A 24,662-nucleotide genomic window follows, 5' to 3' on the forward strand; every position below is an offset into this window, starting at 1 on the left:
AGTGAACAGCCACAATGGCTGAGTAACGAGATCTCACAGAAATGGATGGAATTAAAATTACATTTAACGTATGGTAATTTGTTGTGATCAAGTATGTTCAGGAAAGTACAATGGAAATGTAAGTTCAAGGAGAAAAAGAAACAATGTAACATTTACTACTTAAAAAAAAAAAAAAAAAAGCTTTTGGGGCTTCTGGCTGGCTCGGTGCGTATAGCATGCGACTCTTGATCTCAGGGTTGTGAGTTTGAGCCCTGTGTTGGGCACAGAGATTACTTAAAAAGAATCTTAAAAAAAAAAAAAAAATCTTGGGTGGCACCTGGGCGGCTCAGTCAGTTGAGGGTCTGACTTCAGCTCAGGTTATGATCTCATGGTTGGGGAGTTTAAGCCCCACGTAGGGCTCTGTGGTGACAGCTCAGAACCTGGAGCCTGCTTCAGATTCTGTGTCTCCCTCTCTCTCTGCCTTTCCCCTGCTCACTGTCTCTCAAAAATGAATAAACATTAAAAATTTTTTTAAAAAAACTTTAATACATTTTTAATTAGCTAAGTTTTAATAAAAAATTCTATTTAATTGATTTAGTTAATTATTGAATTTTTTTTTTTTAAGCTCCCCGGGGGAGTGCACCATTCCCAGAGGTACTGCGATACCAGGTCGATGCCCGGAGGGGACGGAGCAAGCTCCTATTCCATCCCCCTGCTCCAAAAATCCACTTAGTATACTGTTCTCGGATAGATGACATCTCAGATATCAAACTGATACGAACAGATACTATGCTTGATATTAGCCAAAAGGCCAAGAAATGATTCTTTTTTTTTTTTTTTTTTAAGTAAGCTCTATGCCCAAGGTGGGACTCAAATTCACAACCCCGAGATCAAGAGTTATGCTCTACCGATTGAGCCCCAGGTGCCCCCTTGTTTGCATCTCTTAAAAATGGATAATGAGAGGGGTGCCTGAGTGGCTCAGTCAGTTAAGCACCCGACTTTGGCTCAGGTCATGATCTTGCAGTTCATGAGTTCGAGCCCCGTGTCAGGCTCTGTGCCGACAGCTCAGAGCCTGGAGCCTGCTTCAGATTCTGTGTTTCCCTCTTTCTCTGCCCCTCCCCTGCTCATGCTCTGTCTCTCAAAAATAAATAAACACTAAAAAATTAAAAAAAAGATGGATAATGAGGGGTGCCTGGGTGGCTCAGTCAGTTAAGCACCTGACTTCGGCTCAGGTCAGGATCTCGCGGTTCTTGAGTTTGAGCCCAAGGTAGGGCTCTGTGCTGACAGCTCAGAGCCTGGAGCTTGCTTCAGATTCTGTGTCATCCTCTCTGTCCCTCCCCCACTCATGCTCTGTCTCTCAAAAATGAATAATGTTAAAAAAAAAAAGAAAGAAAAAGATGATGAAGGGTGCCTGGGTGGCTCAGTTGGTTGAGCATCTGGCTTCTAATTTTGGCTCAGGTCATGATCCCAGGGTTGTGGGATCAAGCCCCGTGTTGGGCTCTGTGCTGAGTGTGGAGCCTGCTTGAGATTCTCTCTCTCCCTCTACCCCTCTCCCCTGCTCACACTTATTCTCTAAAATAAAATTAAAAAACAAATAAATGAAACTATCAAAACAGTATTTAGATTCTGTTGGACACATTTAAAAAACTGATTTAATAATTTTATTTTACAAAGCCAAATTTACAGTTTGCTAAAAATTGCATCTTTTCAACTTCAACTTTTGAAAAAGTATAGATGTCAATTTTAAAATGTGCAAAGGGAAACATAATTTTTAAAAACACTCTTGTGGACGTGCAAATAAGTTTGCAGATTGCTTGTTTATGGTTATGTTTAATTTCTGACCACCATGGAAGTATGGCTATCAACCTTCTATAAATTGGGAGCAGGTGCATGTGGGGGACTTGGATGTGATGTTTAACCGACCCAATAAGGCACACACTAAGCTTTGGAGCTTGCTTCCATGCTGGAAGGGTGGTGCCCGTGACGAACCCCCATTTGGAGTAAGGTTCTTTCCGGCTTGTCTGCCCTCCTTACTATGAGTCTCTGTACTCCCTGGGCTCTCTGCACACCTCTCCAGTAAGATGGAGTTGAGTAAGGTAAGCTTTAGGTGAGATAGAAAGTATTGATCTAGTCCATATTTTTGGAGAAGAGTCCCTTTTGCTATCTCCTGTTACAGGTACCCTTGCTGACCTACAGTTTTTAAGCACCTGATTTTCATCTGGCTTTCTGAAAGGTTGACAAAAGTTACAAGTACTCTGTACTGCTTTTTCTAAACTCCCTTGGCTTGCAGGTATTCCAGTATGGGACGTTCTTCCTTCTTGAAACAGCTCAGAAAATGTTGTGTTTAATAAAGCCAAGTGACACACACCACATACACACATCAATCAAACCTAAAAAGCCTTACCAAAAAAACCCGAAGGGAAAACCCAAGAATAACAGTAACTCAACCCACTGACAAAAGATCTGGAACCATAACCATCTCATGCTTGGAAAGAAAGAATAATCTTTTGCCTATTTCCTTTGGAAGACTTTGGCTGGCATGATGTCTTTAGATAAAGGTGGTGTGTGTAAACATGTTTACGTGGATACAGAGAGCTGAGCCCTCTCCATCTTAACCTCTCTTCTCATTCACCTCCTACAATACAGACTGTATCTATTTGCATTTCATTTTGTGTGTTTCTGTTTGGAGCAGATGAATTTTTGTACATCTGCATTTTGAATTAAATTTAAATCCTCTTTACCATAGCATGGGAAAAAAAGAAAAAAAGAAAGACTGACCGGTGCCAATTTAGTTTCAGCCATTTCATATAGGAATCCAAAAGCATCAAATTTCCTTGTACTCTGGGAACAATATATAGCATGAACAAAAGGTTATAGAGGGAAGAAAATGTAATTGATTCTGAAGAGCGTGAACATCTGCAAAGAATGTATTGTAAGGGAAAATGATCTCTGAGGGTCCTACTCCTGATGATGAAACAGTTTCTAGTTCCCCATGTCAGAGGAATGACACTCCGCTCCACACAGGCCTCTCCAGGCCCAATGCACTGAGCAGAGAGTGTCAACGCTTGGAGGTGGTTTCCAAAAACAGAGACAAACAGAAAGAAGTGTGAAGACTTCAGGAAACAAAACCTGCCCGGCGGTGCTGAGCTAATAATGGCCTCAGAGGAAAAGTGAAGAAAGAAAAGTATATTCTGGTCCAAACTCTGTCATTACATATAATGTGACTGTGGCCAAGTCAATGTATCTCTCGGAGCCTCAAGGTCCTCAGACTCTCACATGGGAGAGCCAGACTGGATGGCAGAAGAGGCCTTTTTATGATGTGATCTACAATAATACGATTAACAGTCTATTATTTCATAGAGAAGTCCCTTGAGTCTCAGACTTTCCATTTTATTTATTTTTTTGAAAGATTTTATTTTTCTCAAGTAATCTCTACACCCAAAGTGGGGCTTGAACTCACAGCCCGGAAATTACGAGTTGCATGCTCCACTGACGGAACTAACCAGGTGCCCCACAGTCTTCCCATTTTATTTTTTTAGTTTTTTGAATGCTTATTTTTCAGAGAGAGAGACAGACCGACACATGGAGTGTGAGTGGGGGAGGGGCAGAGAGAGAGAGGGAGACCCAGAAGCAGGCTCCAGGCTCTGAGAAGGCAGCACAGAGCCCGATGTGGGGCTTGAACTCATGAACCATGAGATCATGACCTGAGCCTAAGTTGGATGCTTAACCGACTGAGCCACCCAGGCGTACCTATTTTATTTTATTTTTAATGTTTTATCCATTTTCTGAGAGAGAGAGAGAGAGAGAGAGAGAGAGAGAAAGCAGGGGAGGAGCAGAGAGAGAGAGGGAGACACAGAATCCGAAGCAGGCTCCACGGCTCGGAGCCTGACGTGGGGCTTGAACTCATGAACCATGAGATCATGACCTGAGCTGTAGTCAGATGCTTAACTGACTGAGCCACCCAGGCGCCCCTAGGCGTACCCGTTTTAGATGGGAGAGAGCAAAAAATTCTAACACGAGTGATTTAAGAACATCAACATTTATTTAACATGATAAAAAAGAAATGAGATATGAACATTTGCATTTAAACAATAGTAAGTAGCCTTTAATACTTACATGTGCTCATTGTATAATATATACACAATGAACATAATTACATTTGTACACAAACTAAGTACTGGATTGGAAAACCTGCTTATTGCTGTACACATCTATCCCAATGAAGTATAAGCCCAGTACTTCAAAATACCTACATTTTAAATTGTACCTTTAAGAAACAGGAAGCGGTAACATTTGTGTTTAAGCTGACAAGAGTGTGGCAGTAACTGCTGACGCTGCAATCTGAGAAATAATAGTAGCAGAAAACAGGACATTCTTCACTTAGCAGTAATAAAATGGCACATTTTAAATATATATATAAAATTTTTACAAATCAAGTGTGAAACAAAGCATTGCAGTAGCCAAAAATGGGAAGGAAAAAAAAAAAAAAAAGGAAAACAAGCTTCATTCGAAATAATAACTAAATTTATGTACTGAAAAGCAAAAAGAAATATAAATCCACCTAAATTTTAGAAACATCAAAATCTGGAAATCAGCAACTGAGTGAGCTCTGGCTGTAGACCGCACATTAAAAAAGCACCTTTACTTATGTGCTCTGAAATCATAGCAGCAAGCTGGTGTCAGAACAACAACCTTAGGATTACGGAGTGTACATATGAGCCATTAAAGCTGTTTGGAATAAACATTTTCCAGAAGTGATAAAATGATGCTCTGTGGCCAAAAGCATCAGAACTATGAATTTCATAGATTTAAAGTATACTGTACAATATCTTCTCACATTGCTGAAGGTCCACGTCCTTAGCTTTCAATGGTTTTGACAGAAGTCAGGATAGCTGAAAAATAAAGACAGGGAAAATTACTTTGACACCTGCAAGTTAATGAGTGACCATTTCCTAAAGTAACTGAGGGCAATGTTCTACAACGGCAGAGCTGACAGGCATGGCCATGAAAATCCTAAAATATAATACAACAGGACGTTTCTTGTCATTTCGTAGGTTTAATTTACCAAGCCAAGGATGCAATTAAATAACATTTCAGAATTTTAAAAAAGAGTACCCAAATTTATGGCTGAATCAAAAAGATCAACAAAATAAGCAAAGATTTGCATAACTTTGCTAAAATATCTAACAATATATTAAGCTGCCTGCACAGCAGTGTCATTTGTAAACCTTCCCAAAGTCCTGCCAAAACTACTAGGTCAGCAACATGACATACACTCAACGAGAAGACATAAAAAAATACAAGTCTGAGTGCTACTTGTCGTTCTGGCCATATGCCAGAAGACAAGGAAATACCCGGCAATAACTGGACCCCATTCCAGCCTATAATGCCACTGGCTCTTAGAGTGAAAGTAAAACAAAACAAAATCCAATAATAACAACTTAAGGAACCCGGAAATGTACTTGAGTTTTAACTGTACATATTCTTTATTGTCAGACAACATTCTTTCATATCATTGGTCTGTGTACAGAGAATTGTAAACTGTTTATTGAACCAAAGATAATGAGAGTGGACTTTAATTTACATTCCTCCACGAAGATGGACAGAGGCCATCTATCAGCTCTTCGCACAGGAGGAATCACACAAACATGCTGCTATTCCTATTCTGGTGGTATTCTTGTCACTACTTGCAACTGTCACTTCAGAACCTATTAAGTTAAAAGTTTAAACGCATGAATGACAGAGGCAAGACACAGGTAAGACTATAACAAACAGGTGGTTTGTCACTCCAGAAAGGATGTCAATCCTGCATAAATGCCAACTGACAACAAACAAAGGCCTCTTCTAGGCTCTAGGTAGACATAATCTCAAACAGAGGTTATAAATATGCCAAGACAGTTAGACACAAGTCCATCTGGATGAAAAAAAAGGACACAGATTACAGTTGCTACAAAAGGTATGAATGGAAGTGGATTCTAGAAAATAAGCACTACTGGATGAACTTAGTGTTTGTACTGATTTGAGAATCTGTAAGTCAAAGCATATGTTAACAGCAATGCTTATAATGTCTCTATGTGTTTCTGTTGCTTATAATTGTTTAACAGAAATGTGCTGGTAGTCCTAATGCACACATTACTAGATCTGATAGACACTGAAGAAAAAAATGCAGAAAAAGGCATAAATAGCTTCACATCTCAAAGCTTTTCTGAAAAGTAAAAAAAAAAAAAAAAAGTATGTATTTACAAGTACAAAAGGCAAGTAAAATTTAGCAACTGTTTATAAAAGTGTTAACAGTAAGACCTTAGGAAATTATTGTCAGTTCCCAAACTGTGGTCTATGGCACAATGTTCAGTCAGGTTCTGTCCTTCCCCCTGCATCCACCCACAGCTTTTTTAGTAGCTACCTCTCTTACTTAAACAAAATTAATTATTTAGAAATAGTTTCTGATAGATCTTAAAGACTGTAATATTCCTTGTAGTTGGCTGTACCACAAACACTTCTTTGTCCTTTTAAAATAATAAACTCCTGATGCGGTAGGTGGGTTGCACAAACTGTAAAAAAACATTACTTGATCAACATGTAATAGCTTCAACAGAATTCTCAGGTCCGACTACGGAAAGGAATGCTAAGTGGGGGCACAGCTGCAAAACCCCGTGCGGCCTGTCTTGGCACGGGCTATACCTTTCCCGTTTTGCTGTTTTTATGGACGATGAAATAAGAGACAGAGAAAATGTTGTCACACAGCAAATCACTGGAAGGGCTGATGCAGATCTGAGTTAGTGCCTGTGGCTCAAATACATGGCCTCCTTGCTCTGCCAACAATCTCTAGTGCATGGCCCAGAATTAATCTCAGTTTTTGTTCACTAAAGCAACAAATGAATACAACTCAAGTTAAAAACTCTGAAGTTAAAGCATAGACGCAAAGGGAACAGACGTACTTTTTCTGAGACTACACACACATGAAATGGGATCCTTCTGTGAGCTGCGGCTGGGCGGCTGGAACCGGCGATGCCGAGGACTCAGGAGATGGGGACAGACTTTTCACTAAAACAGACCAAGAGAATGCAAGAAGGTAACATGTTTAGGATACACTTGAAGAAGGAAATCCTGATGTTGTGATCCCATAAAATAGGAACATGTTTCAGGAAGGAATTAATAGTTGTACTTGGTTTCTGTTGTCTTCTAAATTGGCAATTGATTATTTAGCATGAAATGTCTCTTGAAGACTATTAAAATTCTTCTTCCTTATATACCTTAAACATCGTATACAATGTTATGTGTCAATTATACCTCAACCAAATTGGAAAAAAAAATTATTGTCTTTTTTTTTTTTTTGGCTTTGAGGTTAATTTTTAGGTGTCTGTCAGGGAAGCCCTCTTGTTGGGTCTGTTTATCTATCTATCTATCTATCTATCTATCTATCTATCTATCTACTATCTAGTAAGCTCTGTGCCCAACATGGGGCTTGAACTCATAATCCTGAGATCAAGAGTTGCATGCTCTACTGACTGAGCCAGCCAGGCACTGCTGGGTCTCACTTTAAGAGACTTTCTAGTTTCATGCAGCTAAATAGTATGAACAGTTTAAATGTTGTGATTTTAATGCACCCACACACTTTACGCAGACGTGCCAAAACAGTAACAGGAAGTGGTCAGTGACAAAAAACTGCCTTATAAGCGACAGAGGCAAAAGACAATGCTTAATGTTGGCTACAGGGAAACACGACTCATAATATAAATTTGCATGTTACATGCATGTAAGATACAGAAAATACTCTGCCAGAATCCAATGCTCCTCCTAAGAAGAACAGTACCAAATAATTGAATTTCACTGTATTTGCTTGTCTGCCAAATGATGGGGAGAAAGGTGAAGGGAGGCAGGATTAAGAATAGTTTTTTCCAGGGGTGCCTGGGTGGTTCAGTCAGTTATCCAATTCTTGATTTTGGCTCAGGTCATGATCTCACGGGTTCAGGAGTTTAAGCCCAGTGAGGGGCTCTGTGCTGACAGCCTGGAGTCTGCTTGGGATTCTCTGTCTCCCTCTCTCTCTGCCCCTCCCCCACTTTCTCTCTCTCTCAACATAAAGAAATAAACATTAAAAAATAAAGAATGGATTTTTTGCTTATGGACTATGAGAAGCAAGGCTGATAATATGCACCAGTGGTATGATCCCTCTCCCAACCCCTTGCCAAACATCATAAAGAAAAAAAGAGAAAAATCTGTGAAGATTCTAAAAAAAAAATAGAAATTTTTATTTTTTGACGTACTATGGATCACGATTTTCTCTCAAGGAAACGTCCAAGTGTGGATTCTAGCAGGGGCTAGAGTAAATAAGGTCATTCTACTAGTTTAGATATTAAATCTTACACAGCTCCCGAAGTGGTAGGTTTGTGACTACTCTGAGAGTCCAGCCTCAGAGAAGCAGGTACATTTTCCACGTACTGAAAGATCTTAGTAGAAAAAATTTGTGGTATATGTGTTAAGGTTGAGATGGGAGGGAGAGAGAGAAAGAGAGAGAGAGAGAAGCAACAGATTCCCAAGCCAGGACAGACCCTGTGGATCTAGCTGGGTAGGCACATGTCCCCTTTCCTTCCTTTCCAGTGACATCCTTCCTGAAGGTGCATGTGGGAAAGCAAATGTATGCGTTGAGAAATTCAGAGGAAGCACCAGTGAGAAAAGTATGAAATGTGGAATATCTACCTGCCATCGTTTGATTTCCTCTAGAAGCCTCAGGAGTTTGTTCACAAGAAGCAATAGTTTCTTCCTGCTCATGAATATCGTCCTTTATATTTTCTTCAGGGTGGCTTTCTGCTTTATGATTTGGGATCTGTGTCTCATCCTGAGGGCTAATGAAAACAGATATTTTAAAATTTGTTATTACAGAATGCAATACATTTTTTCCTTCCAACTTACTGTTATGTAAAATTTTAACCATACACAAAGGATGTCACCATCTCCATATTTAGTAACTGCTGACATTTTGCTTGTAATTAATCTCTTTTCTTTTCCCCCCTTACAGAAATTTTAATCATAAAAAAATCAGAGCAAATAATATATGAAACTTATACCCTCAGCTTCAATAATGATCCATGTTTTACCAATTTTGTTTCATATACACTGCCAGTTTCCTACTCCCCAAATTATTTTAAAATAGATTCCAGACAAATCATTCAGTCTGTAAACACTTCAGTTTGTATTTATAATACCTAAATGTCATCAAATATCTAGTCAGTGCTCAAATTTCCTTGATAGCCTCATTATACCAATTTTAGAGTTATGTTTCAAGAAGATCCAAAGTCCACATTTGTATTTGCCTGACAAGTCTCTTAAACTTTAAAATACCCCACAACACACATCCTTTTTATTCTTTGCCACTTATCTGTGAAAGAAGCTGCTTTCTCCATCCTACATAGTTTATCACATTCTGTATTTTGATTTTATTCCTCTTATTTTTTATTAAAAAATTTTTTTTTAAAGTTTATTTATTTATGAGAGATAGAGACAGCATGAGTGAGGGAGAGGCAAAGAAAGAGACAGAGACACAGAATCCAAAGCAGGTTCCAGGCTCCGAGCTGTCAGCACAGAGCTGACATGGGGCTTGAACCCACAAACCGTGAGATCATGATCTGAGCTGAAGTCAGACGCTTAACTGACTGAGCCACCCAGGCGCCCCTCCTCTTATTTTTTATAAACTGATAGCATTTTGAAGCTTGAGCAGATTTAGGATTTTTGGGGAAAGGGGCAAACAGTAGATCATTAGGTGGGGTTTGTGCCCTATTGCATTAACAGGTTCTATTCTTTATGTTGAAAATGATCAGTGAGTTCAAGGGTTATCAGCTTGATCCACTCACTATAAAGTTCCCTGTCAGATTTTCAGCTAACAGCTTTTCCAGCCATTAAGGAGTATTGCCTAAATCCCTTATTTCTTTAAGGCTAGCAAAGCAGTGACAGTGTAAGTCTCTCATTCCTTATTGAATAAAATTCTTCTAAAAAGAAAAATATTTCCTCAAAAACTTTTTGGTTGCAATTTGTTTGGGAAAGGCAAGAAAAATACTTGATTCTTTGCCTTTATGCACCAGACTTTGGAATAAGAAGTCAACTCCTTAGCATCGTCCAGAGTGGCCAACAAATGATTTTTTGTTGTTGTGTCATTATAAACTCATAGATTTTTAATTGAGGGTAAGATTGAGGGTATACACATAAGAAGGCTAGTTAAGAAATGCAGCTAAACAATAAATAGCAAATCACTATAATTTTTGGAACACATCAGATAACTTAGATATCTGATCAATGTCTATCATTGCCTATCATTATGTAGGCAATACTGAAGTGGCTCACTTTGATAGACCTTATACATCTCTTGGCATTTTTAAAAAGGTATTTATTGAATTCCTGGGTGAGAAGCATAGTGATAAGTGCTATACTTGTATTTTCTTATTTAATCATTGCAACACATTTGTGAGATAGATACTATTGTCATCCTCATTTTTACAAGCAAGGAACCTGCAGTTTAGGGAGGTTATGTAAATTGTTTAAGATCCTACAGCTCTTAAGTAGCTAAGCTGGGACAGGAATCCAAGACTTTTTGACCCTGAAGTTCACCATGCTTTTTTCTAATGTATGATTGTTTATTTTTGAGAGAGAGAGAGAAAGAGAAAGGAAGGGAGGGAGGGAGGGAGCGCAAGCAGGGGAGGGGCAGAGAGAGCTGGAGACACAGAATCCAAAGCAGGCTCCAGGGTCTGAGCTGTTAGCCTGACGCTGGGCTCGAACTCACGGACTGCGAGATCATGACCTAGGACGCCCAATTGACTGAGCCACCCAGTCACCTCTGAAGTTCACCATTCTTAAGTAGTTATAGTATTTGGGGAATGATTCCTTTGTTGTTTTCCCTATTACTTATTACCTGAATGAAACATCCTCAGACATTTTCTCTTTGTTTCTCTCTTTATCCATCACTTCCTCAGAATTCACTCCATTTGGTTCAGGTTTAAAAAGTGTTGTAGAAAAAATGTCCTCAGTGCTTTTCAACTATAGAATAAGAAGAAAAATGATTCAAAAATAAATGTGTATTAAAAAATTAGACCCTGTCAAATAGTTACTGAAATACACATTCAGACTCAAGTATATTAAAAATATTAACATTCTTTTTTTTTATATGTTTTATTTATTGATTTTGAGAAGAGAGAGAGAGCACCAGCAGAGGAGGGGTAGAGAGAGAAGGAGAGAGAGAATCACAAGCAGGCTCTGCCCTAAGAAGCGCAGAGGCTGACAGGTGTCTGAACTCAAGAACAAAGAGTCGGACACTTAACTGACTGAGCCACCTACGCACCTCTAAAAATATTAACATCCTTTACTACTGGAAGTAAAAAGTTATTTGCCTAAAGGGCTGATGCACGTTGCTAACAGCTAGGTGTTTTGGGACATAAGATTCTTTAACTGGGGTTAACAATAATTTATTCTAGCCTTACTTATGTTTTAACTTTTCAATTAACCCATTTTTTGATGTGCTGAATACATCACTCAAATTAACAAAACCTATTTCACTTAGACGTAGGGTCTCTGTGATGAAATGAAACATAACTATTTTCAACCTTACCACTTGATCTAATCTTCAAAAATCTACCCCTTTGGAATATCTGTTCAAAAGTAATCTCTTTACCTCTTTGCTGAAATCTGTATTTTGAGGTTCACTGTCTTTTAGTCGAACAATTTCTGCTGCAGGAGTTTCATGGTTTGGCTTCACATCATTTTCTCTAATGACAGTATCCAGTTCCTTAATGTTATCATCCCTTTTTCGAGTCTGTCCGAAAGACATATAGCATAGATTCATACTATGTACAGTTTTTAGATAGCATCTGTTATTTTGAAAAAAAAAAAAAAGGTTGATCTTCACGTACAAGGAGGTTCTCTTATGAAAACCAATAGGAAGAAAAAAATATATATATCAGTATTCCATGCATTTTTTTTCTCTTTTAATCACCCATTTTGTAATTTGAAGAATGTGTAATTTCAGCGGTTAATCTGCTGAATCTTTAGTAGCAGTGCCTGGATGCTCCTGATTAGATGGAAAGGGGATTTCTAGGAAGACAGGGAAACCCTTTCAGCTGGTACATGTCTACTAACAGGGACAGGCCAGACAGAAGCTACTGAAAAGGTCTGCCTGTCTGCTATCTCTGTATTTATGAATCGGGGTAACAAACAAACAAACAAACAATGAGAAATGGAATGGTGTCTCTTTGCAAGGCAGGAGTTGGGATGTAAGGAATAGTAGACTTATGCTTTTACTGAGAAGCTCTGTCCTGCTACAATTTAGGTCATGTTAAATTAGGACACAGAGTAATGCACATTTTATTGGAGGGGGAATTGGGGAATATCTTGTTAACTTGCGTGGCATTTCACATTCGCTGAAAGCACTTGTATCTTAGTATCTCTGAAGTAGACAGGGTAGGGCTGTGTCATCTGATTTATAGCAGAGAAGAGTAAGGCCACAACTGGTACAAGTATGTCCAACAAGTAAGATGGCTCTGGTTTTCTGAACCCAGGGCTATTTCCACTTTACTGAGCTGTCTTAGCTTATTATTATGGGCATTAGGTAAAATCAAATAACTATCCATACTGCAGACATCTGAAAACCCATCAATCATGTAACTCCAGATCCTGACTCAAGTGATACTACATTTACACACAAGAATGGTTAAAAGTAAATTGATGTACCTGGGTAATCCTGAATGGATTATCCCTTAAGCCTGAGGGACTTTGTAAGGGTGACTGGTCTAAAGAACCAATAACATTTAATCCTTTTTTCTTTTCCCTCAGGCATGCTTGTTGATGTCTCCTTATTCTTTCCATCTGCTCTTCCACAGTCATCCTAGGTCGAGTACTTTCAGCCAAACAGAGCTGTTCCACTGCACTTCTTGGTCTTTCCTTTAAATTAGAAATAGACATATGAATACATCAATACAGAATAACTTCTGAAAAGTATGTTGGGATAAAAAATGTTCTGAAAGGATTTCTTTTGTTCTCAAAATCAGAAGTGGAGCTTTGAGTGTCAATTTAGTTAACACCAGAAAGGCAAACTGTTTTTTCCTTCACTGGTGATTGGTGATGCACAGTCAACGAAACAGGAAATTGTATAAAACTCAAACTAGGAGAACACAGGGGGCACAGTTTGTAAATATAAGACTTTATTTTATTTATTTTAAAAATCTTATTTATGTTGAGAGAGCAGGAGCAGGGGAGAGGCAGAGAGGGAGAGAGAGAGAGAATCCCAAGCAGCTCTCCGCTGACAGGCTGACAGTGCGGAGCCCAATGTGGGGCTACATCTCAGGAACCATGAGATCATCACCTGAGCTGAAATCAAGAGTTAGAGGCTTAACTGACTAAGCCACAAAGGTGCCCCCCTCCTTTTTAATTTTTTTTCCTAAGGTTAATTTTCAGTAATCTCTATACCCAATGTGGGGCTCAAACTCATAATTCCAAGATCAAAAGTTGCATGCTCTACTGACTAGGCAGCCAGGTGCCCGAAGATATATTTTAATGAAAATTTAATTTGTTAAAAAAGTTTATTTATTTGTTTAGGGGGAGAGAGAGAGAGAGAGAGAACCAGCAGGGAAGATGCAGAGAGAGAGGGAGACAGAGAATCTGAAGCAGGCTCTGTGCTAACAGCATGAGCCCAATGTGGGGCGAACTCACAAACCACGAGATCATGACCTGAGCTGAAGTCAGACGTTTAACCAACTAAGCCACCCAGGTGCTCCAAAACATATGTTTTAAGTCAAACATTTACTGTGAAAAGACTTCACAGAGAAAACATCCTCAGTTCATGATCAATAAGGATTTAAAAATTAAACAACCAATTCTTAATCTCACTTTCTTATTAAAGACGTAAAACAATATCGGTATAAAATGCCAAATAAGAACTTCAATATTAGTCACAAGCAAATTTTAGCTTACTTTATGTAATAGAAAATTTGAAGACTGAACATATTCTAGAATCTATGGCATAGAATCCATAGGTTACTTTGTGCCCTCTGGTCTGGGTTGGTGGGAACTGACTGAGATATTGGTGAAGTTGCTTTCTTTTGAAAAAACCAAGGGCAGAGATGAGCATTTCCGTGAGGAAGCAATATGTCAGGCAAACCCACTAAGATCCTTTTTTCTCTTGAGCAATCTGGAAAATGCCTGCAGGGCAGGAGTGATAGCTCTAGAGCCATTTTCTATTGTATAGAATAAATATCTTTAAGAGCTCAAGTAAAATCTAAAAGAGGAAAACTGAAAAGCCTTAATTTGCAGAAGTAACGATGATTTTCATTTATATGTAAAATAAAACACATTAGCTTTGGAAAGAAAAAACAAAACACCAACCAAACAAACAATAAAAAAATTAAAAAAAGTAAATTCTAAATATAGATTGGGACTTGGCTACTATAGTCATCCCTTTCCTTTTATTTTTATTTCAGATTTTATTAAAGTTTCTTATTTTATCCTTTTATTTTTAGTAACAATAAACATGCAGTCTTCCTGGCTTTTCTACGTTTATACAATAATGTCACACTGCAACTTTCTTCTCAAGTTGTCATATAGTAAAAATCTGTTTTTATTTATTTATTTGTAATTAAAAAAATTTTTTTTGAGAGAGTGAGAGAGAGCGAGAGAGAGCGAGAGAGCCAGAAAATGAGTGGGGGAGGGGCAGAGAGAGAGGGAGACAGAATCCGAAGCAGGCTCCAGACTCTGAGCTGTCAGCATAGAGCCTGATGCAGGGCTCAAACTCATGAACTGTGAGATCATGATGGAGCCAGTGTCGGACGTTTAACAAACTGAACCACTCAGGAGCCCCTGTAAAAATCTGTTTTTAAAGGTCAGATATTGTTAATTTTTAGATCTTTTCTCTAATGATAACTGGAAAAGAATATGTCATAACAGTTTTAGTTATTAGTATTCTAAAAATTATTATGGGGTTGAAGAATATTTGTGAATTATTGTTACATATTTTCCATAGAAAAGAAACTCTTAAAAATAACTTATGTATATTCATTCCTCATATATTATGGAAATTTTGTGTTATACTCCAAGTATTTTATTCTGACACTGATATTGCTTATAAAGGTCTTTTTTGTACCAATATTACATAACTGTAGTCTTCTATACTCCCTTCCCCACTCCTGTATTTGGTGATATAGAAGTCTTTCTTCTACTATTTAAGATAGTTACATATTAAAAAAAAGAAAGAATATAAGTCCACTAATATCTTTCTTCTTTGTCTCAACATACACTGTTAACTTTTTTAAAAAGTATTTTCATTTATTTATTTATTTATGCATAATCTCCACACCCAACGTGGGGCTTGAACTCACAACCCCAAGATCAAGAGTCACACCCTCTACCCTCCACCAACTAAGCCAGCCAGGGATCCCTTAACTTTTTTTTTTTTTTTTTTTAACGTAAGCTCTATGTCCAGCGTGGGGCTTAAATTCACCACCCTGACATCAAGAGTTGCATGCTCTACTAATTGAACCAGTCAGGTGCCCCTCAACATACATTTTTAAAACCTTTTTCTGTTGATTTTTTTTTAGCATTACAATTTCCAAAGAAAATACCCTTTCCATCTGTAAACAAATGCCTCTAAACAAACAATAGTATTATAGAACCATGACCGCAAATATATAGCTATTCATTTATTTTGATTCTACAATAATTATCTTTCTAGGTCTTTATAATTTTGTACTCATTAAAATATTATACTTCTTGTATATAAATTTGTCAGATGTTTTAGGCATATACTTCGTACCTGTAGTTTAATATCTCTCAAGAATAACCATAAATCTTATCATTTGTAGTACTTTTCATTCTTTTCTTATAGTTTAAAATTATCAAATTACCCATACCAAATAAGTATAGAATTTATAAAGATGAAAAGTAAAAGTTCTTTTGCACCCCAAATTTTTGAGACTACTTGGTAAAAAGGAGTTAAGTATGCTGATAATCTTCTCAATATGACCAAGCTTAGACTGGTTTACAGCCAGTTTGAATTAAATGGATCTCAGATGAATATGTGAAATATAGAAGCTATTTTCCCAATCCCAATTCACATTTCTCAGAGTAACCAGAGGATTGGCAAACTCCAAATCTACCATAGCTGAAAGGCCCTGTAAACTCGGGCTGGCTTGGAAATCCATTACCTTGGATGACCATAGGACATGTCTATCACTCTCTTTAAGGAAATTCTTAGAGGTATCAAGAGATGTAACATGGGACAGCTGTCTGAAAACAGATTCCACAAACTGTGGACTAAGACCCCATGTCAAAGCTGATCAAAACAAACCTAGACTAGGTATTGAGTAGGTCTGTCCCCTAGACACTAATTTCCTCAATGGAATTAAAACAATAAATAGGCCTTAAGAATCCTTTTAAAGATTAACTTCTAGTTAAATACCGTTCTTGAATCCATCATCTTCTTAGTTTTCCTTAAGGTTACATAAGAGGCTATCGTTGAAGATTCAGGTGTTGGTGATTTGGTCCTTGGAGGAACTACTCCAACAGGAAAATGGGAACCTAAAAATGAAAACACCAGTAAGTTCTACAAAACATCTTTCACACAACATTGCTTTCTTTTGAGGTACTCAATTTCTAATTAAAAACATTTTTTTTTAAATTTTAGAGAGATAGAGCAAGAGAACATGTGTGTGTGGGGGGGGTGGGGGGTGGGGAGAGAGGCAGTGGGAGAGAGGGAATCTTAAGCAGAGCCCAATCAGGGCTTGATCCCATAACCCTGGGATCATCACCTGAGTGAAATCAAGAGTTGGATGCTCAATCAACTGAGCCACCCAGGAGCCCCTGACATACTCCATTTCTGAGGTTTTCAAAATCAAAAGGCAAATTTATTTTTATTGGTTTATTGTTTTAAAGATTTTATTTTTAACTAACCTCTATACCCAACATGGGGCTCAAACTTACAACCCTGAGATCAATAGTCATATTCTCTACCGACTGAACCAGCCAGATGCTCCAAAAGGCAGATTTATCGTTTAAAAAGAGCCAGGGAAAATGTAGTAGCCTTCCATTAGTTACTCTGTCTAAAGTTCTACAGACTTTTTTTTAATTAAAAAATTTAATTATAAAATCAGTAATACTCAGTGGATCAGACATCTTCACAACAATCTTCTAAAGAAAAGAAGGTAAATGAACTGCAGTGTCTGCATTAATTTACTTCCTCAAGTCCATGTAGCTCATCAGCAGCATGGCTGGGGCTTCTCTCTGTTGTAGCCTTCTTTCCATTCACAGTATTTTCAGAGGTTGAAAAGGACCTTAATCCTCTCACATGTTGCAGATCAGGAAAGGAATGGCCCAGAAAGGTTAAGTGATTTACCTAAATGCCCTTAATTTCCATTTGGTTTCTTTTCAATCACCCTGTACTGTCTCAAGAGAATCCACTAACAATGTTAACAACAGTTAACTATAGGTAATCACTGTGACTTTTTTGTATTTTCAATAATTTCTAAAATGGACACACACCATAGAAAACAAAACACACAACACAAAATCATTAACCCAACAACAATAAAAGCTAAAAGTAAGTTAATACATAAAATGTATGTAGTTATATCACATTAATTTTGTTTAAGTAGAATATATGCACTATTATCCACTGAGGACACTAGCAAAAGAACAAATTATTAAAATCTCAATGGCTTACTTAAAATAAAAAAAAAAACAACAAAAAAACAAACCACTCTCTTTGAGCTCACTTAAAGTTACATCAACTAAGTAGAAAAAAGAAGTCTAGTTTCTCCCTCAAAGACAAATGGTACATCAGTCATTCAGGGTCCCTTTAATTTACACACCAAACAATCTGTAGCTTAGGCTTTAATATTGTTTATGAACTGTGTGAGTATTGTAAGGCTGTATATTTAAGAACATGAAGTGCTGAACTGCTACACAATATAGGTAATTCTGCAGTTCAAACTAAGAGAAAGACTCTATTATCCCAGTTAGTGATCCATTTTTAAAAGTTCTACTTTAAGTCATGTGGCACAAATTACACCATAATTTATCTGTGTATTTCAGACAATTTATTCAGGTGAGAGCTTATAAGTTAAAAAAAAAAAAAAAAACAACAAAAACTCAAACATCTAGGGATGCCTAGTTGGCTCAGTTGGTAGAGCATGTAACTCTTGATCTCAGGGTCATGAGTTCAAGCCCCACTAAGTGATCTCTTATTTCAGAGATCATAAAAAATAAAAATAAAAAATCAGGGGCAGCTGGGTGGCTCAATCGCTTTAGTGCCCCACTCGGCTCTGATCTGCAGGTCGGTCGTGATCTCACAGTTTGTGAGTTCAAGCTCTGCATTGGGCTCTTTGCTGTCAGCACACAGCCCACTTTGGATCCTCTGTCTCCTCCTCTCTCTCAAAAATAAAGATTAAAAAAAACCAGACAATAGAATTCTTTCAAAAAAAAAAAAAAAAAACACTTAAATTTTAAAAGCAGCAAAACTCTGAAGAAGAATCCAAACCCTACAGAGAACATATGCCAGACAAGGTATTTTTTATGAGTAAAGATATGGCATTGACTTTTGTCCCCCCTCTCTGTACCCTCCCCCACTTATTCTTTGTCTGTCTGTCTAAAATAAAATAAACATTAAAAAAAAGTCTACTGATGAGTTGAACTCACTTATTAAATAATTTCTAAATTTTGTAGACTTGACTGGCGACAATTATCCCTTATAGATCATGGGGTATTATGACTATGTAGGAACCAGAAAAAAAGAATGGAATAGAAAATGCAAAATCAAAGCATAAAATGTAGTCCTTATTTTATATATGCTCTAAATACTTTGCCCATAGGGATTAAGAATGTTACACATGTGAAAAACAGCAACTCCCCCCCCCCCCCCCCCCACCAACCCCACATATGCTATTTGAAGAGGGTAGATGTTAGGTCTAGGAAACCAGTGCTGTTGAAATAGGGGCACTCTGGCTAGATTTACTGATTTCTTTTAATTTTTAAGTAATCTCTACACCCAACAATGTGGGGCTCAAACTTACACGTTCAACATCAAGAGTCATATGCTCTACCGACTGAGCTAGCCAGGAGTCCCTAGATCTATTGGGTATTTAAAAGACCTAGGAAGTCCCAATTTTTATTTATTTATTTTCTTAAAATTTTTAGTTTGAAAGAGAGACAGAGAGCAAGAAGAGGAAGGACAGAGAGAGAGAATCCCAAGCAAGCTTCACATTGTTAGCATAGACATGGCTGTGCTCAGCGTGTGGCCTGATCCCACGAACCTTGAGATTATGACCTGAGCTGAAATCAAGAGTCTGACGCTTAACTACTGAACAACACAGGCGCCTCTAAAGTCCCAATTCTTAAAAATTTTTTATTATTTATTTATTTTTAAAAATCTAAATCCTAGTTAATGTATAGTGTAATAATAATTTCAGGAATAAAATTTAGTGTTTCATCACTTACATGTAATACCCAGTGGTCATCCCAACTAGTGTCCTCCTTAATACCCCTTGCCCATTTAGTCCTTCCCTCCACCTAACACCCCTCCAGCAACCACCAGTTTGTTTTCTGTATTTAAGAGTCTCTTATAAAAAAAAAAAAAAAAAAAAAAAAAAGAGTCTCTTATAGTTTGTCTCCCTCTGTTTTTATATTATTTTGGTGTCCCTTCCCTTATGTTTGTTTTGTATCTTAAATTCCACATGTGAGTGAAATCATGATATCTTTCTTTGACTTATTTTGCTTAGGATAATACACTCTAGTTCCATCTACGTTGTTCCAAATGGCAAAATTTCATTCTTTTTGATCACCCAGGAATGTTCCATTGTATGTATGTATGTATGTATGTATGTATGTATGTATGTATGTATGTGTGTATCTTCCTTATCCATTCACCAGTCAATGGGTTATTTGGGCTCTTTCCATACTTTGGCTATTGTCAATATTGCTGCTATGAACCTTGGGGTGCATGTGCCCCTTAGAATCAGAATACAGGATACTCCTGTATCCTCTGGATAAATACCTACTAGTGCAATTCCTGGGTAATACAGTAGTTCTATTTTTAATTTTTTGAGGAACTGTTTTCCAGAGTGGCTGCACTCATTTGCATTCCCACCAACAATGCAAAAGAGAACCTCTTTCTCTGCATCCTCACCAACACCTGTTGTTGCCTGAGTTGTAAATTTTAGCCATTTTGACAGTTGTGAGGTGGTATCTCATTGTGGTTTTGATTTGTATTTCCCTGATGATAAGTGATGTAGTGCTGTTGAGCATTTTTCATGAGTCTGTTAACAATCTGGATGCCTTCTTTGGAAAAGTGTCTATTCATGTCTTTTTGCCCATTTCTTCACTAAAGTCCCAATTTTTAGATGTTGGCAACCAACACTTGTTGCCAGTGGCTCTGTTGGTTGAGCATCCTACTCTTGGTTTCCACTTAGGTCATGATCCCAGGGTTGTGGGATCAAGCACCATGCTGCTTAAGATTCATTCTCTCTCTCCCTCCCTCCCTCCCTCTCCCTCTCCCTCTCCCTCTCTCTCTCAGTGCCTGAGTGGTTCAGTAGGTTAAGCATCTGACTCTTGATTTGGGCTCAGGTTGGGATCTTGCAGTTTGTGGGTTTGAGGCCTGTGTCGGACTCTGTGCTGACAGCTTGGAATCTGGAGTCTGCTTCAGATTCTCTCTCCCTCTCCTTCTCTACCCCTCTCCACTTGTGTGTGCATGTGTGCGTGTGTGCTCTCTCTCAAAAATAAACATTAAAAAAACAAAAACTATGGAAAAAAAAAAAAGTCTCTTTCTCTCCCTGTTTGCCCCTCTCCCCAGCTCCTGCTCTCTCTCTTTTTAAATTTTTTTAACGTTTATTTATTTTTAGAGAGAATGAGAGACAGAGCATGAACAGGGGAGGGGCAGAGAGAGGTAGACAGAGAGTCAGAAGCAGGCTCCAAGTTCCAAGCTGTCAGCACAGAGCCTGACGTGGGGCTCGAACTCACAAATCATGAGATCATGACCTGAGCCGAAGTCGGACCCTTAACCGAGCCACCCAGGCGCCCCAAGTCTATTTCTTTTCTTTCTTATCCTTAAGCATGTACACTAAACTTATTAAAATATAAAGGTAATCATGATCATTACCATCCTCTGGAACAATACAAGGACTTTAGAACATGTTAATATCAACAAAATTAGTCCTGGTTATATGCTATTGGTATCCAATATTTTAGTTCTCTGCTTCTTAGACCTTCCCTATCTGACCAGTTTGCTTCTATCTGAAAACTGTAGAACTCTCTTAAGTGACGGTTAAGTGGCAAACTCTCTAGTTTTTATCTTTATCTTTACTGTTTCTTCAAGTTTTATTGACGCAAAATGTATAACTAAAATGAATAGATCTTAAGTGCACAACTGGTGAAGTTTTATAAATGTATTCTTACCCCTAGCTGCACATGCATATGCCAGTGTAATTATCTCAGTGAAGACAAAGACCATCTTCGTCACCCCACAAAATTCCCTTCCAGGCAATCCCACCCTTCTGCCAAAGACGACCACTGTTCCGTTGTCTATCACCAATAGATGAGTTTTGCCTGTTCTCAAACTTCACATAAAGGGATTCATACACTAGGTCTCCTTTGTGTTAAGCTTTTTTCACTTAATATAATTTTTTTTTCACATTTATACATGTTGCTAAGTTACACATGTACATCTATCAGTAGTGTTTTTTAATTGTTAAGGAGTATCCCACTGTTTGAAGATAGCATAATTTGTTTATCCATACTCTTATTTACAGAAATACAGGTTGCTTCCAATTTTTATCTACTATGAATTAAAACTATGGTTAAAAATCCTTGTATAAGTTTTTTTGAGGAATGATGTTTCCATTTTTCTTAGGTAAATATGTAGGAGAATTGCTGGATATAATTGCATGTTCAATTTTTAAGAAACTACAAAACTGTTGTTCTTTCTTACACCACCATCAGAATTGTGTTTGAGATCCAACTGTTCTATGTCCTAACAAACACTTGGTAATCTTAATTTTAGCTATTCCGGAAGGTGTGAATTATGATTTTAATTTGCATCAAAACTGCATTTATGCTTGATCAGCTGTAAACTTTTTCATATACTTGTATACCTTATTTGTTAAGTGTCTAAGTCTTTTGCCTACTTTCTTATTGGGTTGTCTTTATTATTGATTTGTAAGAGTTGTTTATATATTCTGAATACGAAGCCTTTGTCAGGTATATATACTAATGATATTTTCTCCAATTCTAATGGATAGAAGTTTTAAATTTTGATGAAATCTAATTAATCTCAGTTTTCACAGAGAGTACAGCCTTTGGAGGGTTCCAGCTTTCCTTGAGGAGGTGTCCTCTCAGACTTGGTTTTTTGTTTAAAAATTTTTTTATTTATTTTTGAGACAGAGAGAGAGACAGACAGACTGAGAGAGGCACAGGGGCAGAGAGAGAAGGAGACACAGAATCCAAAGCAGGCTCCAGGCTCCAAGTTGTCAGCGCAGAGCCCGATGTGGGGCTCGAACCCACAAACCATGAGGTCATGACCTGAGCCATAGTTGGACACTTAACCAACTGAGCCACGCAGGCGCCCCAAGACTTGTAATTTGTTCAGGATCTGAGCTTTGTCCTGGCACAAGGCACTTTAGTGCTCCACTTAACTTATTGGATCCCTCCTATTACAAACTGAATTATGACTTTCTAAAATTCATGTGAGGTCTTAACCCGTGATGTGACTATATTTGGAGATAGAGCCTATAAGGAGGTAATTAAAGTTAAGTGAGGTCATAAAGGCATGCCCCTGATCCAACAGGATTGGTAACCTTCTAAAAAGAGAGCTAACATCAGAGAGCTAACATGTGCTCTCTCTCTGCTTGTACTGAGAGGAAAGGCCCGGTGAGGTGCAGCAAGAGGCAGCATCTGCAAGCCACGAATAGAGTCTTTCCCTGAAACCAAACCCAGCTGGACCCTGATCTTGGACTTCTACCCTCCAGAACTGTGAAAACAAATTTCTGTTGTTTCAGCCACTCAGTCTATGATATTTTGTTATGGCAGCCCAAGGAAACAAATACACTACTTTCACATAAGGTGAGCGTCCCTTTCTTTACTTTTCCTTAACTTGTTGAAGATTCTCAAAAAAATTTAAAATGGTATCACCCAGCAATTAGAATCACTTTCTATAGGAATAGGAGGATTGGCCAGGGCATCTAGTTAGCTATACTGCTAAAACATTTGTTTGCAGCTTAATATTTCCTGTGTATTTATAATAATATGCACCATTGGGGCACCTGGGTGGCTCAGTTGGTTAAGCATCAGACTCTTGATTTTGGCTCAGGTCATGATCTCACAGTTGGTGACCTCCAGCCCTGCATCAGGCTCCACACTAACAGCATGGGGCTGTCCAATGTGAGGCTTGAACTCACGACCCCAAGATCAAGAGTCATATACTCTACAGACTGCCAGCCAGGTGTCCCTGCATATAATTTTTAATTACTCAAAATCTTAGCTACTAACAGCCTACTGATGACCAGACAATTAACACATTATTCTGTATGGTACATGTGTTATATACTGTATCCTCACAATAAAGTAAGCTAGGAAAAAGAAAACCGTATTAAGAAAACCAAATGGGGGGGTGCCTGGGTGGCTCAGTTGGTTAAGCATCTGACTTTGGCTCAGGTCATGATCTCGCGTTTCATGAGCTCAAGCCCCGCACTGTCAGCGCAGAGCCTGGAGCCTGTTTCGGATTCTGTGTCTCCCCCTCTCTCTGCCCCACCCCTACTTGTGCTCTCTTACTGTCTCTCAAAAAAATGAATAAATGTTAAAAAAAATTTTTTAAAAGAAAACCATATGGAAAATACATTTATAGTACTATACTGCATTTATTGAAAAAAATCTGCATTTAAGTAGACCCTTATAGTTGAAACTTATGTTGTTCAAGTCAACTGTATGTGAACACACACACACACACAAATTTTGGTGAACCATTTACACATTATCCTATACAACCACAATTTCACTTAACCGTCGATAATCTCCAGAACATATTTAAGTTTCCATAATTGTCCCAAGAACGTCTTTAGAGACTTAAAATTTTTTTTATTAAAAAATATATAGGATTTTATTTATTTATTTGAGGGAGAGAGAGAAAGTGCAAGCTGGGTGGGGTGGGGGTGGGAACACGCTCAATTGACTGAGCCACCCAGGCGCCCCGATTGAGACTTTTTTTTAAACCACAATCCAATCAAGGTTGAAGTATTGCGTTGTATCTGGCCTTTTCTACCTTTTAATCTTGAATAGTGCCCCCTCTATCCTTTTTCTTCACAACACTGAATAATGACCAGCATTAAAAAAAGAAAAAAAGTCTGGCTCAGTTGGAAGAGTGTGCAACTCTTGATCTCAGGGTTGAACTAACAACCCCAACGCTGGGTGTAGAGATTAGTTTCTGGTAAAAATAAAATACAATATAAAAATCAGAGTACACCCATAGTAGTATTATTTCATGGAATTTGTTTTTTAGTTTATTTATTTGTTAAGTAAACTCTATGTCCGATGTGGGGCTCCAACTCACGACCCTGAGATCAAGTGTCACAGGCTCTACTGACTGAGTCAGCCAGGTGTCCCTCAGCCCTTAATCTTTTATGTATAATTCTGAAACAGAAAAACTTAAAACCTCCCTCTCCCCAAATCTCAGG

The 24,662-nt window shown here is 38.0% G+C and overlaps 1 protein-coding gene and 1 non-coding gene across 22 annotated transcripts in view; both read right to left on the minus strand.

The window, feature by feature from the left end:
• Positions 1-611: 611 nt before the first annotated feature.
• On the minus strand, positions 612-802 carry LOC128775218 (U2 spliceosomal RNA). Its single transcript, XR_008419858.1, has one exon. It is a non-coding gene; the product is annotated as a U2 spliceosomal RNA (small nuclear RNA).
• Positions 803-4,002: 3,200 nt separating this feature from the next.
• The window catches only part of PLEKHA5 (pleckstrin homology domain containing A5), a 240,420-nt gene continuing 219,760 nt past the window's right edge, over positions 4,003-24,662 (minus strand). For all 21 annotated transcript variants that reach the window (XM_019452118.2, XM_019452119.2, XM_053895172.1 and 18 more), the window contains 7 exons: positions 16,409-16,527; positions 12,691-12,900; positions 11,636-11,776; positions 10,880-11,004; positions 8,677-8,822; positions 6,918-7,023; positions 4,003-4,871 (listed from right to left, as the gene is read on the minus strand). In XM_019452118.2, the coding sequence (XP_019307663.2) occupies positions 6,929-7,023; positions 8,677-8,822; positions 10,880-11,004; positions 11,636-11,776; positions 12,691-12,900; positions 16,409-16,527 (836 nt within the window). In that variant the 3' untranslated portion in view covers positions 4,003-4,871; positions 6,918-6,928. The remainder of the gene's footprint in view (positions 4,872-6,917; positions 7,024-8,676; positions 8,823-10,879; positions 11,005-11,635; positions 11,777-12,690; positions 12,901-16,408; positions 16,528-24,662) is intronic.

Source organism: Panthera pardus, unplaced genomic scaffold (assembly GCF_024362965.1).
Source record: "Panthera pardus isolate Hobbes unplaced genomic scaffold, ASM2436296v1 HiC_scaffold_6, whole genome shotgun sequence".
NCBI classification, from domain to species: Eukaryota; Metazoa; Chordata; class Mammalia; order Carnivora; family Felidae; genus Panthera; species Panthera pardus.